General features: G+C 43.3%; 1 protein-coding gene across 1 annotated transcript; it reads left to right on the plus strand.

The window, feature by feature from the left end:
• The first annotated feature begins 6,476 nt into the window (after window positions 1–6,476).
• Window positions 6,477–10,466, plus strand: FAM240A (family with sequence similarity 240 member A). Its single transcript, XM_015236227.3, has 2 exons — window positions 6,477–6,636; window positions 10,159–10,466. Exons 1-2 carry the CDS (start codon window positions 6,494–6,496, stop codon window positions 10,259–10,261), a joined length of 246 nt encoding a protein of 81 aa, XP_015091713.2. The 5' UTR covers window positions 6,477–6,493; the 3' UTR covers window positions 10,262–10,466.
• The last annotated feature ends 3,825 nt before the right edge of the window (window positions 10,467–14,291 follow it).

The following is a 14,291-nucleotide window of genomic DNA, read 5'->3' on the forward strand; positions in this document are numbered from 1 at the left end:
ACTAGGATTCATCTTTTGCTCTAAATCCTTACCTTTCATCTGCTTAGGGATGAATTAGAAACCTTAATGGAGCTTTTTCATATCTAATTTATATATTTAAGTGATGCAGGCAAAACAGGCTAGAACTCTATGAGAAAGCCAGAAATCAGTGCCAGTGTTCACTTAGCAAGGCTCTGATGAGATGAAATTCTATAAGCAAGAGCAGTGCATATTGAGGGAGAAATGCTGAACCCCCGGAGGGACCAACAAACCTCAAGGAATGTTCAAATGGAGACGCTCAACCACAGTGGGATTCTCTGAAGACCGATGTTTCAGAGGACGTACTAAAATTCTGGTCTTTGTAATTCTGAAGCAGAGCTTCTTAAACTTTCCTATGCACAGGAATCATCTGGGGGATCGAGCTGAAATGCAGATTTTGATTCAGATTTCGGTCTTGATAAATTCTGCGTTCATAACAACTCCCTGGTGACGCCCATGCTGCTGGTCCGTGCGGCAATGGAGAAGCAGGTTCAGTGGTGTGTCAGGGACGGTAAATAACCTTTAGACTTTTCAATGATGGCACTTTACCGAATCAGCAAAAAAGTCAAAATACATTTTACTAAAAACACTTCTATTTAAAAATCTTTGTTTTTACATTAACATATGGTGAAATGACTCCTCAATGTGTGCTCAGTTCTATGAACTTATCACACATTCAGCTCTGTGTAACCACCATCACAATCAGGACACATAACTCCATCCCCTCGTCCCCCAGATTTCCTCCTGCTGTGCTTCTGTCATCATACTCTCCCCAACCTTAACCCCAAGCAATTGTTACAGCTTTGTCTTTTCAAGAACATCATTTGAATGGAATCATAGCGGGTATATGCTGTTGAGATTGGCCTCTTCCACACAGCATGATGCCTTTGAGATTTAGCCAAGTTACTGAAAGTATTACGAGTTTTTCCTTTTATTGCTGCATAGGATTCCATTCTTTGGATGTCTGATAGTTTTTAATCCATTCACACGTCATCCCTACTTTTTGGCAGTTACAAATAGGACTGTGTATGGGTGCACAGGTTTTTGGTAGAACGTTAAGTTTGCAATTCTCTAGGCTAAATACCTAGGAGTGGGATTGCTGGCTCATATGGTGGGTATATGTTTACCTTTGTAAGTTATAACGTATGAGAGTTCCAATTGCTCTACACCTATCTTGTCTAGCACTTGATATTGTCAATATATATATATTTTAATTTGGGCCATTCTTATAAGGAGGTAGTGGTATCTCTGCATTTTTCATTTAATGTATATTTCCCTAGTGTCTAATGATGTTCAACATCTTTTAACGTGTTTATGTGATATCTGTGTATCCTCTTTGAAGTATTTGTTACAGTGCTTTGCCCACCTTTTAATTAGGTTGCTTGCTTTCTTATTGTTGAGTTTTGAGAGCTCTTCATATATACTGGATACAAATCCTTTGTCATATGTCATATGTCAAATGTTTTCTCAGTTTGTGTCTTGTCTTTTCATTCCCTTGACAGTGTCTTTTGCACAGTAAAACTTTTTAATTTTGATAAAGCCTGATTTATTAATTTTTTTCTCTTATGGATTGTGCTTTTGGTGTCATATCTAAGAATTCCTCACCTAGCTCCAAGCCACAAAAAAATTTCTCCTATGTTTTCTCTTAAAAGTTTTAAAGTTTTACATTTTATGCTAGGTCTATAATCCATTTGAGTTAATTTTTGTATAAGGTGCGGGGTTTAGGGTCTCTTTTTTTTGCATATTATTGTAGCTTTACAGTAGGTTTTAAATTAGATAATGTAATTCTTTCAACTTGATTCTTCATGTTCAAAAGTGCTTTAGTTACTCTGTCCTTTTGCCTTTCCATATACATTTTAGAATCAGTTTGTCTTTATAAAAAGCCCAGTTTGGGTTTTTATTAGAGTTGCAGTAAATCTATAGATTAATTTTGGGAGAACTGATTTCTGTGCCATGTTGTCTTCCAATCCGTTGACATGACAGGTCTCGCCACTTATCGAAGTTTTCTTTTATTTCATTCATCAGCATTTTGCAGTTTTTAGCAACAACATTTTGTTCACATTTTGTTAGATTTATACCTAAGTATTTAATTTGAGGGAATTATTGTAAATGGTATTATGTTTTTAATTGCAATTTCCAATTGTTCACTGGTAGCATATACTAATTTCCACGTATTAAACTCATATCCTGCATCTTTGCTAAACTCACTATTATTTTAGGAATTTGTTTGTGATTTGTTTCATGTGCACTTGAAAAGAATCCGTATTCTGTCACTGCTGGAGAGAGATCTATAAGTTACACTCAGGCTTAGATGGCTGATGGTGTTGCTCTGGTTTCCTATACCCGTGATAATTTCCTCACTATGAAGTTCTGTTGTTTGGGATCAGATCCACACATGTGCAGCCCAGAGGCCAGCCTAGGTGCTCAAGAGCAATTTTGAAGAAGTCTCTTTCATAAGGTCCACCTACCTCTGTGGTATCCCTGGTAATTTCCAGCTCCCTGAACTCCCCCTCTTCAGACCTTTGGCCAGAAACTTGCGGCTTTAGTTACCTGTTCTGCTGTGCACTTCTGGTGGCCAAAGTCACACTGGGGTAGCGTGCTGAGATGACAGAGAGAGAGAAAAGCAGCGAGGGTCCACTCCGCCCAGCAGGGCTTTGCGTCTCTGCCGGTCCTGCTGCCAGTCAGTTCCATTGCTGCTGCCACACTCCCTCACCTTGGAATTTCCTGGAGATCTGAGAGAAGAGAGAAAAGGAAAACAAGTGATTTCCCTCGTTCTCTGAGCATTAGGCATCTCCTTTCTCCCTAGAATCAGAGGACTCCTTGAAGTTCTCTCTGTCCACATTCCCACCTCTGGGTTTCCCACTGCCTTGAGTCCAGACTGGGGACACCAGAATGAAAGTAGAAAACTTAGTGCCATTCAATGGTAACTGGAATTCTGGTCTTCTTCTCCAATCCAGCTGCTACTGTTTACCTCTCAGGGTCTGCAAACAGACACACTGAGCAACCTGGCCAGGTTTTAGAGAGGCAGGGTAGAGTGTGCGTCCTTCATTTTGTCTGGAACTGGAACACTCTGTTCTGTTTCAAACCATGATCTTTATGAAGCTTTTTGAAATGTTGTAAAAAAACAAAATCACAAAATAGTTGCTCTTTTGAGGTGTTGGATATGCAAGAAGTACGTTGTTGGCATGCACGCTCAGCTGGGACGTAATGAGCCACGCTAGCCGAGAGTCATGGGAATAACTGGCATAAGCCAAAATTCTTACTGGAAAAAAACCTCCCACATTCTTCAGTTTGGATTTAGTGCTCTGAGTAACCAGAGACTTAGGAAATTAAGCGGTTGGCGCAGCAATCAGTGCTCACAACGGACAGATGTGCCTTTGTTTCAGTTGACTTACTAGCCTTAGTCGGCCCCTTGGTCAGCACAGATGCCTCACAGACGGCACCAAGTTCAGCTGAATTCTGCGGAGGTGTTCCGCGCTGCCGTTCTCTTTAAGCACTCGCTCATTTCGTGATGGAAAGTTCATAACTGTCCCTGAAGCTATGGCTTTGCTGTGTCAGTGGTGACCCCTGGAAGGAAGCCCTCAGTCTCCCCGTGGGCGCACAGGCCGGTAGATGGCGTTCCCGGCCAAGTAGGTGCAGGTAGAGGCCTTACTTAACAAGGACGATCCCCGTGTTTCCAAAGGGCTTTCCAACTATCAATATCTTCCTCGTCACATTCCTGCAAGGTAGCGTAGTTGTCCTCATTTCAGAAGCCAGGAAACCAAAGCACAGATGTTCCCAGACACATGTGCTACCTGTGAAGGAAAGGGCTGGACCCTCACAGTGAGATGTCGAGTCTCCCAGGAAAACAGAGCCAGAGAACTTGGATGAAACTCTAGTCCAAAGACAGATGACATCTGTTTCTCTACATTTATTGGGGCATAACTTATGTGTAATAAAATCCCCTATTTTAAGTGTACAGTTTGATAAGTTTCGGCAATTGTATGCAGCTGTGCAGCCATCACAAGAAACAGATACGGAATATTTCCACATCCCCAAAAGCGCCCCAGGCCCCTTTGTGGTCAGTCCCCTCCCCGCCTCTCAGCTGAATGCCAGAAACTTCACATGAATTCAAAATTAACAGTATCAGGGTCGTTTTGTAAGAATGCCCTCCGGTAAGCAACCATGCAAATGGGACTTCTCTCCTTTGCCCCCCCTGAGAAGCATGTCCCGGCCTGCCAGGTCCACAGGGACCAGGGTGCAGGCCAGGTCGTTCCAGGGTGTCCCTCACTAGCCCCACAGACTTTCCCTCAATGCCTGAAGCACTGCCAAAGGGACCACTGCCACTTTCAGGCCAGCTCTTCAGGATAAAGATAATTTGGAGGCCAGGGTAGGGGTGGGGAGCATTTATTCAATCCAACAAATATTTATTGAGTAGCAGTACATGCTTTGAGATATTTATTTGTTTACTTATTTATTTTACCTATTTCTTTTTTTTTTTAATAGAGATAGTGAGGATTGAACCTAGGACCTTATGCGTGTTAAGCACTCACTCTACCACTGAGCTATACCCTCCTCCATGCTTTAAGATATTTAAATAAATCATAAAATAGTTTCCATTTCTGGGGGGCTCACTGCAAAGTAAGTTGGATCTCTGCTATTCTGCTAGGAAAGTATGACCACTGAGCACTTTTAGGAGGTAAGAAAGTCACTCTTCTCCTCCCTAGGGGACAGTTGGGAGCAGGGGATGGGGCCTGGGCACTGAGTATGACAGCTGCCCTACTTACCAGCTTTACGACCTTGATAAAGTCAAATTGCCACTGCTGAACCTCAACTTTCTTACCTGCAAAACAGGAAAGTAGTGCCCACCCTGCAAGATGGCTGTGACTGTGACATCCCTATGCCAGCCCTCCCTACCTCAACCTCCCTGGGGCCAGCTCTGGACCAGACGTGACCATCGCACAAGAGGACAGGAACAAAGACCACATTTGGGACCTTGGTTGTGTGTTAGAATCAAAGGGGGAGCTTTAAAAATTCCTGATGCCCAGGCCACATCCCTGGCTGATGAAATCAGACTCCCTGGGGGAGGGAGCCCTGACATCTGTTTCTTGTAAAGCTCCCCAAGTGATTCCAAGGTCAGCCAAGGTCAACAGCCATGATCCAGAAGGAAAGAGGAGTGACACGGATTTATGTCACATCTATAGAAGGAAAGTTGGGGGAGGTTGTGATGATTCCTTACTGCGAATTACAGTATAACGTCCTGTATAACTTGAGGTTTTAGACTTACAAAAGTTATGTTCATTCAGAACTTTATAAACTGCAAAACACTTTCACATTCATGATCAAATGCAACCTTCAGAGAAAATTTAAAGATGAGGAGACTGAGGCCTGGCAAATAGAAGGTGCATCAAGTTAATAGACAAACGGGTCTGGTGTAAGCGTCTGGCTTCAAACTCCTCTCTGCTTCCTCCCTGTCCCCTCTGCCCCCGTCAGTCCCTCTGGGAGAGCTGTGACCCAGACCTTTATGATTTCAGACCCAGGTGTCCAGACACCCCTTCAGTTTTTCCCCTTGGATGTTAGCGCCCAGGCAACTCAAACTCTGACCAGCACTGCTGAAGGTCGCCCTCCACGGCCCTCCTCCTCTAACTGCCCACCCTTGCACGGGCACAGCCAGCAAAGCCTCCACTGACGTCCCCCATCCTCATTCCCCACGTGGAGCTGACACCTGCAGAATACCTGTGAACCTGTCCACTCTTTGTTAGCCTTGATCTACCACGGTCATAGTTTCTCCCTGGACATTTGCAACAGCCCGCTGACTCCTTTCCCTACACCCACTCTCACCTCCAGCCTCAGCTTTGACCTGTCTGCTGGACCCACTGAGGTCTGGGAGTTGGGCAGGGGTTTCTTCATGTAAAAAGAGTGAGCATTGAGTGTCTGATGTGAATAACTCCATACACAAGCGTGCACGCACACACACACGCGCACACACATCTCAAACCTCACACACCTCGTTTTCTGTGACAAACCCCTTTAGTAAAAGGCTTGAAAACATTCAGAAGTGCACAGCCTGCCTTCTGCCAGCTATACCTGTGGGACCACGAGCAAGTTCCATCACTCCTCAAATGTCTCACCTGGAAAATGAGGGAGGAAATGACAACTCCCGGGGACGTGGTGGTGACTAAAGGGACCGACAGCCTAAAATGCCTGGCACACACTACCTGCTGATAAATAGCTGAGAAGCCGCTCTTCTGTGAGGAGGAAGGAAGGACAGAGGTATCTGCCAGGTGCCTGTGACATGCAAGCTCCAGTGGGGAACTTCTGCATTCACATCCCTGTATCCTGTCAACAAACCATTGTATCCCCCTCGTGAGGTTCTGTGCCTGGCTGGGGTCGCCCTCAGATAAGCGGCAGGGTCTGGATCCAAACTGTCTGTACCTTCCGGAGTCCGAAGGACCGTGTTCTACGGGGGTTCAGCTGATATTTTCTTTTTCAGGGGATGAACAATCAGTACGTGCGCCGGGAGGTCTTCTGCCGGAACACCTGTCACGAGCTCAAACGCTTCTGGGAAAGGGAAATCGGCAAACAGACTCACTACCGAGAATCAGAGGAGTATCGCCTGGGAAGAAGTGCATTGAGAAAGTATGTGGCTTGTTTGTGTATTTTTTGGTGAATTAACTTTTTTAAAAAAAGACTAACTTTTAGAGCAGTTTTAGGTTCACAGCAAAACTGAGCAGAAAGTTGAGAGTTTCCATATCGCTTCGCCACACACAGCCTCCCCCACCAGCAACGTGCCCCACAGGAGCGTACACGTGTTACAATCTGTGAACCTACATGGACACGTCATAATCACCCTTGCTTGTCTGTTTTTTAAAGGCAAAATAGATTTCCCTAGAAGAATGCCAGGTGGGCATCCTAGAGGATGTAATTATTTTAATTTTCCATACACGCGGTCCTGCCACCATATGGTTATGGGCAGTAATTTAAAAATTCTTCTAAGTTAACAAATGTACACTCTAATTCTTATCTTTATAAACAGAAAAATCTCTCCTCTCCCTCATCATTTCTAGCACATGAGGGTTACCCTAAATTTGGGGAGCAGGTCAGCAGACATGTCTGTGAAGAGCAATCAAGCAAAGGAGACGGTGACCAGTTCTCAGTGCTCACCTGGGTAAAGTCCCAGGCTGCCTGCATGGATCTGGGTGGCGGGGAGGGAGACTGCTGTGCATCCCTGCTCTAGCCAAGGGAGTCGAGTGGCCAGCAGACCAGGGTTGCTGTCTCTGTGGAAACAGCGGCATCTCACCACCCTCACACATACTGCCTCCCAGTGGCAGCAGGGAGCCACCCACAGGCCACAGGGAGGGACCGCTCCAGTTCTCTGTTCCCTCCTAGGGAACAGCTCCACCACTGTCTGTTCGCTAAGACCACAGCTAGTGTGTGACCCAGGAGTGACAGGGCAGGTGTGTGCTGGCCTGACGGCAGGGCCCGTGACTCCATCCTGTCAGCCCATGGCTGCTGGGCTGAGAATATGGATAACTCACAAGAGTTAAACTCACTGTTTTTCTTCCAAAACCCCATCCGCAGCCCTAGAGGGGAACCCAGCCTCTCAGCCACATTCCTGGTCAGAGGCAAGAAAAAGCAGGCTGTCCTACCTGCTGAGGCGTTGTGTTAGGGCGTCTTGTCCGGGGATTCTCGGAGAAGATGAGTTGGGCAGCCAGTCATTTCTGCAGTCCCTGCCATCTTCCTCCCCCAGGCCAGGCCACTCAGCATGCTGCACACCAGAGGCCACGTTGAGTCTTACGTCCCTTGTGTCCCCCAGGGAGTACACAGAAGGCCTCAGGTGGAGGGAAACTGGCCTGAGAAAGATGCAAAAGCCTTGCCTCCAAGAAGGGAGCAAGCCAAGAGGTGAACAAAATAGAGTCTGACATAGAAAACAAACTTACGGTTACTGAAGTGGGGAGAGGGCCAGGGAGGGATAAATTAAGAGTTTGGGAATAACAGATACAGACTACTATATATAAAATAGACAAACAACAAGAACCTCCTGTATAGCACAGGGAACTATATCTTTTCCTATAATGGAAAAGAATCTGAAAAAGAATATATCTATATCTATCTATCTATCTCTATCTATCTATCTATATGTATGTATGTATGTATAAATGAACCACTTTGCTGTACATCTGAAACTAATACAACATTGTAAAGCAACTACATTTCAATTAAGATAAATAAAGTCATATAAACACACAAACAAAAAACAAAATAGGCTCTGAAAACAAACTGTGTGGTTTGTTAAAACATTAAAATATATATGTGCAGTATCTGTCTGTGCACATAACAGAAGACTGCAGGGAAGAAGCTTTCTGGCTGGTGGGATAGCAAAACTGTAACTTATTTATCCTCCTCCTGCCTCTTCTGATTTGAACCTGGATAGTCTGGCTCCAGAGGGTCTCTGCTGTTAACCATTCCTCCATGTTGACCCTTCACAAATTGGAAAAGACAGTCCTGGTTCATTAGGTTGTTTAAGAAAATGTGCCTACAGCATCCAGCATGGTGCAGGGCTGAAGGTCAGGGCTCTCGAATGTCAGTTCCCCTCCCTCTCCCATGCTCCCACTTAATCCAGGATTGAATAGAGCAACAGCGAGATGCCAAAGGAAGAGCCCTCTGGATGAGTCAGCAAGTCTTCCTGTGCCTCAGTTTCCTCCTTGTTGTTTGCATCATTGAGAAACAGACACAAAGAGAATGTAAGAGGGATGGTGGGGAGTTACTGTCTTTAATTAGTGGGGGGGGGAGTTGGTTGACAGTGTTGTTCAACTATATCCTTATTGACTTCTTGTCCACTTGTTTCACTGATGGTTGAAATATGGGTATTGAGGTCTTCAACTACAGTTGTGGATTTGTCTGTTTCTCCTGACAGTCCTGTCACATTTTGTTTTGTGTATTTTGAAGCTCTGTTATTAGGTACATAAGTATTTAGGGTTTTAATATCCTTTTGATGAATTAACCCCTTTATTATGTTAAAACAACCCTTTTTCTCTTGAGTAATATTCTTTGCTATGACTCTGCCTTGTCTGATGTTAGTATAACCACTCCAGCTTTCATTGATTAGGGTTAAGATGGGACATTTTTCCATTTTTTTACTTGTAACCTACTCATATCTTCATATTTAAAGTGAGTTTCTTGTAGGCCACATATATTTGAATATTGTCAATCTGTCAACCTTTGCATTTCAACTGGATTACTGACATCATTAACGTTAATTGGTAAGATTGGGTTTAAATCTAACATTTTGTTATTTGTCTCCTGTTACTCTCATCTGTTCTTTATTCCCTTTCTTTTTCTGCTTTCTTTTGGATTAAATATTTTTTATGGCTCCATTTTATCTCCTCTGTTTGCTTTTTAACTAAATCTGTGTTATTTCAGTGGTTGTTTTAGGACTTATATATACATCTTGAACTTATCACAGTCTACCTTCAAGTGATTCATCATTCCCTGTAGAGAGTGAGAAGCTTACTATTGAATAGTTCCACGGTTCTCCTCCTGGCTTTTGTGCTATTGTGCAAAGTACAATTTGACTTCCATATATGTTATAAACCCCAGATTACATCATTAACAGTTTTACTTTGAACTACTGATTAAAGAAAAAAAGTGTTACTATGCACACACACATTTGCCTTTCTTGGTGCTCTTTGTTCCACTGTGCAGATTTCCACGAGGTGTCATTTTCCACCTGCTTCAAAGACTTCTTTTAACATGTCACGTAGTGACAGTCTGCTGTTGATGACCTCTTTCAGTTTCTGCATATCTGAAAACAACTTTATTTCACCCCTGTTCTTGAAAGGTAGCTTTGCTGGGTAAACAATTCTCAACTGACAGGTTTTTTTCTTTTCTCCAGTACTTTAAAGATATTGCATGTTCAAAAGGAAGTTCAGAGACTAAGACTAGAATACCACTTGAATAGAAGTGAGACTTCATATATGTATATATTTAAATTTGCAAGTCCCCTGCATACCTTTTAAAACCTGAACACCCACACATACACTCACATGTACACACATGCATACACAGGCACCTTCAGAGTAAAAAGGAAAGGAAGCTTCCGTGAACCAAAAGCCATGGAGATGAATGCTCCATTTGTGTGTGTTCTGTTTCTATTTTCAGGCTCAGAGAAGAATGGAAGCAGAAACTGGAAACAAAGCTGAGACTACGGAACAGTCCAGATGAGACAGAAAAGCGGGCAAGCGTTGGCCAAGAGCTTCATTGACACAAGAGGACACAAACCATTGAAGTCACTCTGCCAGGAGAAGCCAGTGCAAACCCCTGAGTCCTTTTCCTACACCAAACAGATCCCATACTGTTGTTTCCCCCACCAGTGAGGGATTTACCTGTGACTCCTTCCCCAGTGCTAAGTGGGAATTATTAGCCAAGTCAGTCCTCTCTGCATGGGGGCCAGAATATGATCCCCAATTCTCTAAAGATGTCTTTTAACATCAAAGCTCCATGTAGCATACTTTATTTCCATATAATTATCTTCTGACTTTGAAATCCCAGTATTTGAAATCCTAAGCACATCAGGAGGGATGATCTTCATGGTCATCCATTAAATATTGCATAGTAGTTGTGCTCCACATTTCTCGTAGGAAACAGCATCATGTAATCCTTTCTCCTGTTTTCTTTTTATGAGAAGAAAAATGCATCTCTTCACAGGAATAGAAATAGTGTAAACAGTCATTAAAATAAGGCTTGCAAATTAATTGCTCTAATATTTTTCTTCACATGGATTTCATCAGCTTCTTCAAAAACCACTTAATAAGATCAGGATAATTTTAATAAAACTTGGTTGCCATGCCATCACTGGTATGTGTGCTCATTTTATTGCTTTATTTTAAATCTCCACATGCTGGCTAAAGTATATCTGGCCACTCCAACAAAGCGACTGCCACAAAGATCCTGGACTTTGAAATACCATTGTCACTGCCCAGCCATCTCTCAGGTCCTCATACAGGGTCGTTGCTTCTGAAAATGCAAACCATAATTGGGCCTGGGGCAACAGTTTCCAACCAGAACAAGGGAGTAGAAAGATGCATATTGTAAAGTACTTGATAGTTGTAAGCAGCACCTGCAAAGCCATATACATTCAGGGAGCAATGTTACCAAACGTAAGGGCTAAAACTATAAAACTCTTAGAAGAAAACATAGGGGGAAATCTTTATGACATTGGATTTGGCAATGTTTTCTTGGCTATGATAACAAAATCAAAAATAGATAAATTGGACTGCAGCAAAATTTAAAACTTCTGTACATCAAAGGACATGATCAACAGAGTGAAAAGGCAACCTGTGGAATGGGAGAAATCATTTACAAAATATATCTGATAAGAAATTTATCCAGAATTTATAAAGAACTCCTATAACTCAATGACAAAAATAAACAACCCAATTAAAAAATGGGTAATGGACTTGAGTAGCCATTTTCAAGTAGAAATTCAATAGAAATATCCAAAGAAGACATGCAAATAGCCAGCAAGCACATGAAAATATGCTCAACATCATGAGTCATTAGGGAAATGCAATCAAAATTACAATGATACGACCTCACGCCCATAAGATGGCTACTATCAAAAAAACAGAAAATAACAAGTGTTGGTGAGGATGTGGAGAAGTTGAAACCCTGTGCACTGTTAGTGGGAACGTAAAATGGTGCAATTGCTGTGGAAAACAGTGTATCAGTTCCTTAAAAAATTGAACATAGAATTATCATATGACCCAGTAATTCCACTTCTGCATATACACCCCAAAGAATTGAAAGCAGGATCTTGAAGCAATGTCTGCACACTCATGTTCATGGCAGTATTATTCACAGTAGCCAAAAAGTGGAAGCAACCCGAGTGTCCATCGAAAGACGAATGAATCAACAAACTGTGGTCTATATATACAATGGAACACTGTCCTTAAAAAGGGATGTCTGACATACGCTACATGAATAAACTTTGAGGACCTTACATTAAGTGGAATAAGCCAGTCACAAAGGGACAAATACTGTATGACTCCCATCAAGACTACATGGAATGGGGAAGGAGCAGTTTCTTAAAAAGTGGAAAGTGTACTGAGTAGAAAATCATTAGTCCCTACAGATCCAAGGGGACTATAACCAAATGGCAAAACTCATAGGTCCTCAACAGATCTCCTTGTTGGAGCCCAGTCACGCTCCCGCACTTAACTATTCTGAGCAGCGTCTGCCCAGAGCTAAACTCAGAGGAGAAGTTTCTTTTTGGCTATTTCTCTCCAAATCTGCGGCCCCCACCACAGCCACATTTGTACCCACAAAGCCCTGTCCTGACTCGGGTTCATAAGAGAGCATGGTGGACCCAGCAGAGTTTGCCAGGAGTCAGGTGGAACCAAGAAAGAATCCATTCTCTTCTGAGCATCTGAACAAATACCATGGAAATCTGAGAGCTCCAGGGGCTGCCACCATGACTAGAAAACAGAGAAGTCTAACTGCTAGGAAATAAGAGGGAAGCAGACAGCTGGAGAAAAACACGGGAGTGGCAAGTGTGCCCTCCAGGGTTCTCGGCAGCCTTCCACTCCCAGTTCTGGTCCTTCCTAGGGTCTGGCTGCTGGGGTTGATTTCTCTTACTCACAAAAAAAGTCACAAATAATACAGATGAAAAGGGGATTTCAGGGTCTGGATCTGGGAGTGGGGCTCTTCTTTAGAGACAGGGCCTCCCACGTCACCTGTGAAGTCTGCTGGGACCAGAGGCCGCAGATGTGGGCAATGCTCTAGAATGCCAAGCTACACCTCTAGCAGAAAGCGGCAGTCTGAGAAGTGTGGTTATGGGTTACTTACTGGGAGGAGAGCGCCCAGAGTCCACTCATCTCAGGACCAAATTCTGCAAATGAACCACTCACAGTTCATCTCAACGGCAGCCTAATAACCTGGGTTCTCCAGAGCAGTCCCAATTTCACATGTGCTGCCAATATCTGATCCTGTGTGAAGAAATGTGGTCATCATAAGTATACTCCAAAAATTTTTCAAAGACATCTCTCTCAGATGTACTTTTTTCAGCAAGTAAGTACTGTGCACTGCTGGAGAAAGGACCTAGTGATCAGGAGAAGCTACTGGACAGGGACACTGCTTCACAGGGACCAGGGAGCTGGTACTGTTTGTTCTGAAGTCACAGAACAGCAGGGGAGGAAATAGCTCACTGGTAGAGTGCATGCTTAGCACTACCTGGGTTCAATCTCCAGTACCTCCAATAAAAAAAAGAAAAAAGAACAGAAGTGATGAAGTCACAAAACACCTACAGTGTTGGGCTAACTTTCCATATAACACAAATATAAGAAAAAGAATTCTACCCTGCATAATTGTAGCTAGAGGCCCTTAGTCAAGTTATTTTAAGACCTGAGCTTCATATAGCATAAATATACAGAAAGAGAATTCTTCTGTGCCTAATTCTAGCTAGATGATCTTAGTCAAATTATTTAAGGTCTGAGCTTCAGCTTCCTCATCTTTATAATACAGTTAATAATAGTACCTTCCTTATAAGTAAAATACAGTGCCTGACACATAGTCACAGGAGGCAAACAGATGGTGTAAAACAACTGCAGAGGTAGCTAAGCTTCTATGAATGATAATTTCTTAGTTACAAATGGGCTTCAAAGGCATGCACTTAAAGGCTGTTCCTGCACTTAGACTTTCAAGATCAAGCATTCTTTCTGCTAAGATGTTTCCCGAAGGCTTTTCCATACCCACCCACAACTTCCACCACCCCTCAAGCTAATTATCGCCATGAATGGTGCCCCATTTGCTCGTGACTCAGACCCAAATCTAGTCACCCCGACTTCTCGCTTTCTCTTAAACCTTCCTTCTAAGCCACTCACAGATCCTGCCAGCTCCGCCCTCAAAATATCTGTTCTACCTTCTAAAGTATACAGGGTTTACAGTCAGACCACTACACCCTAGTTCCAGGGTGACAGCAATTTTAACACAATTAAAACTGACCGTCTTTAGACTGCCTAATTTATAAGAGAAGGTCAGTGTTTCCCATCCTTTCCAAGGTTACCTCCACTGGGCAGCTGCGACAGCTCACTCAGGGTAGGTGCAAGGGAGCGCGGGTTGTAGGTCACTCAGGAAGCTTGCTGCAAGTGGTACTTTTAAATGGAGTGTCAAATGGAGACAGAATTCTATTCCCAGGTCACTGCTCAGTTGTTGACGGTAAGTGGTAAGATATCCATTTTTAGAGTATCTGAAAAGTACCCTGAGGAGGTGGTGATTTGAGATCCCACTTCCATGGG

This window comes from Vicugna pacos, chromosome 17, assembly GCF_048564905.1.
Source record: "Vicugna pacos chromosome 17, VicPac4, whole genome shotgun sequence".
NCBI classification, from domain to species: Eukaryota; Metazoa; Chordata; class Mammalia; order Artiodactyla; family Camelidae; genus Vicugna; species Vicugna pacos.

What these genes read in the sequence shown, in the direction of transcription:
- FAM240A (XM_015236227.3), top strand. Translation starts at nt 6,494, where the DNA reads ATGAACAATCAGTACGTGCGCCGGGAGGTCTTCTGCCGGAACACCTGT. An exon ending in GGAAGAAGTGCATTGAGAAA is followed by an intron (nt 6,637 to 10,158) that starts GTATGTGGCTTG and finishes TTCTATTTTCAG; the next exon opens with GCTCAGAGAAGAATGGAAGC.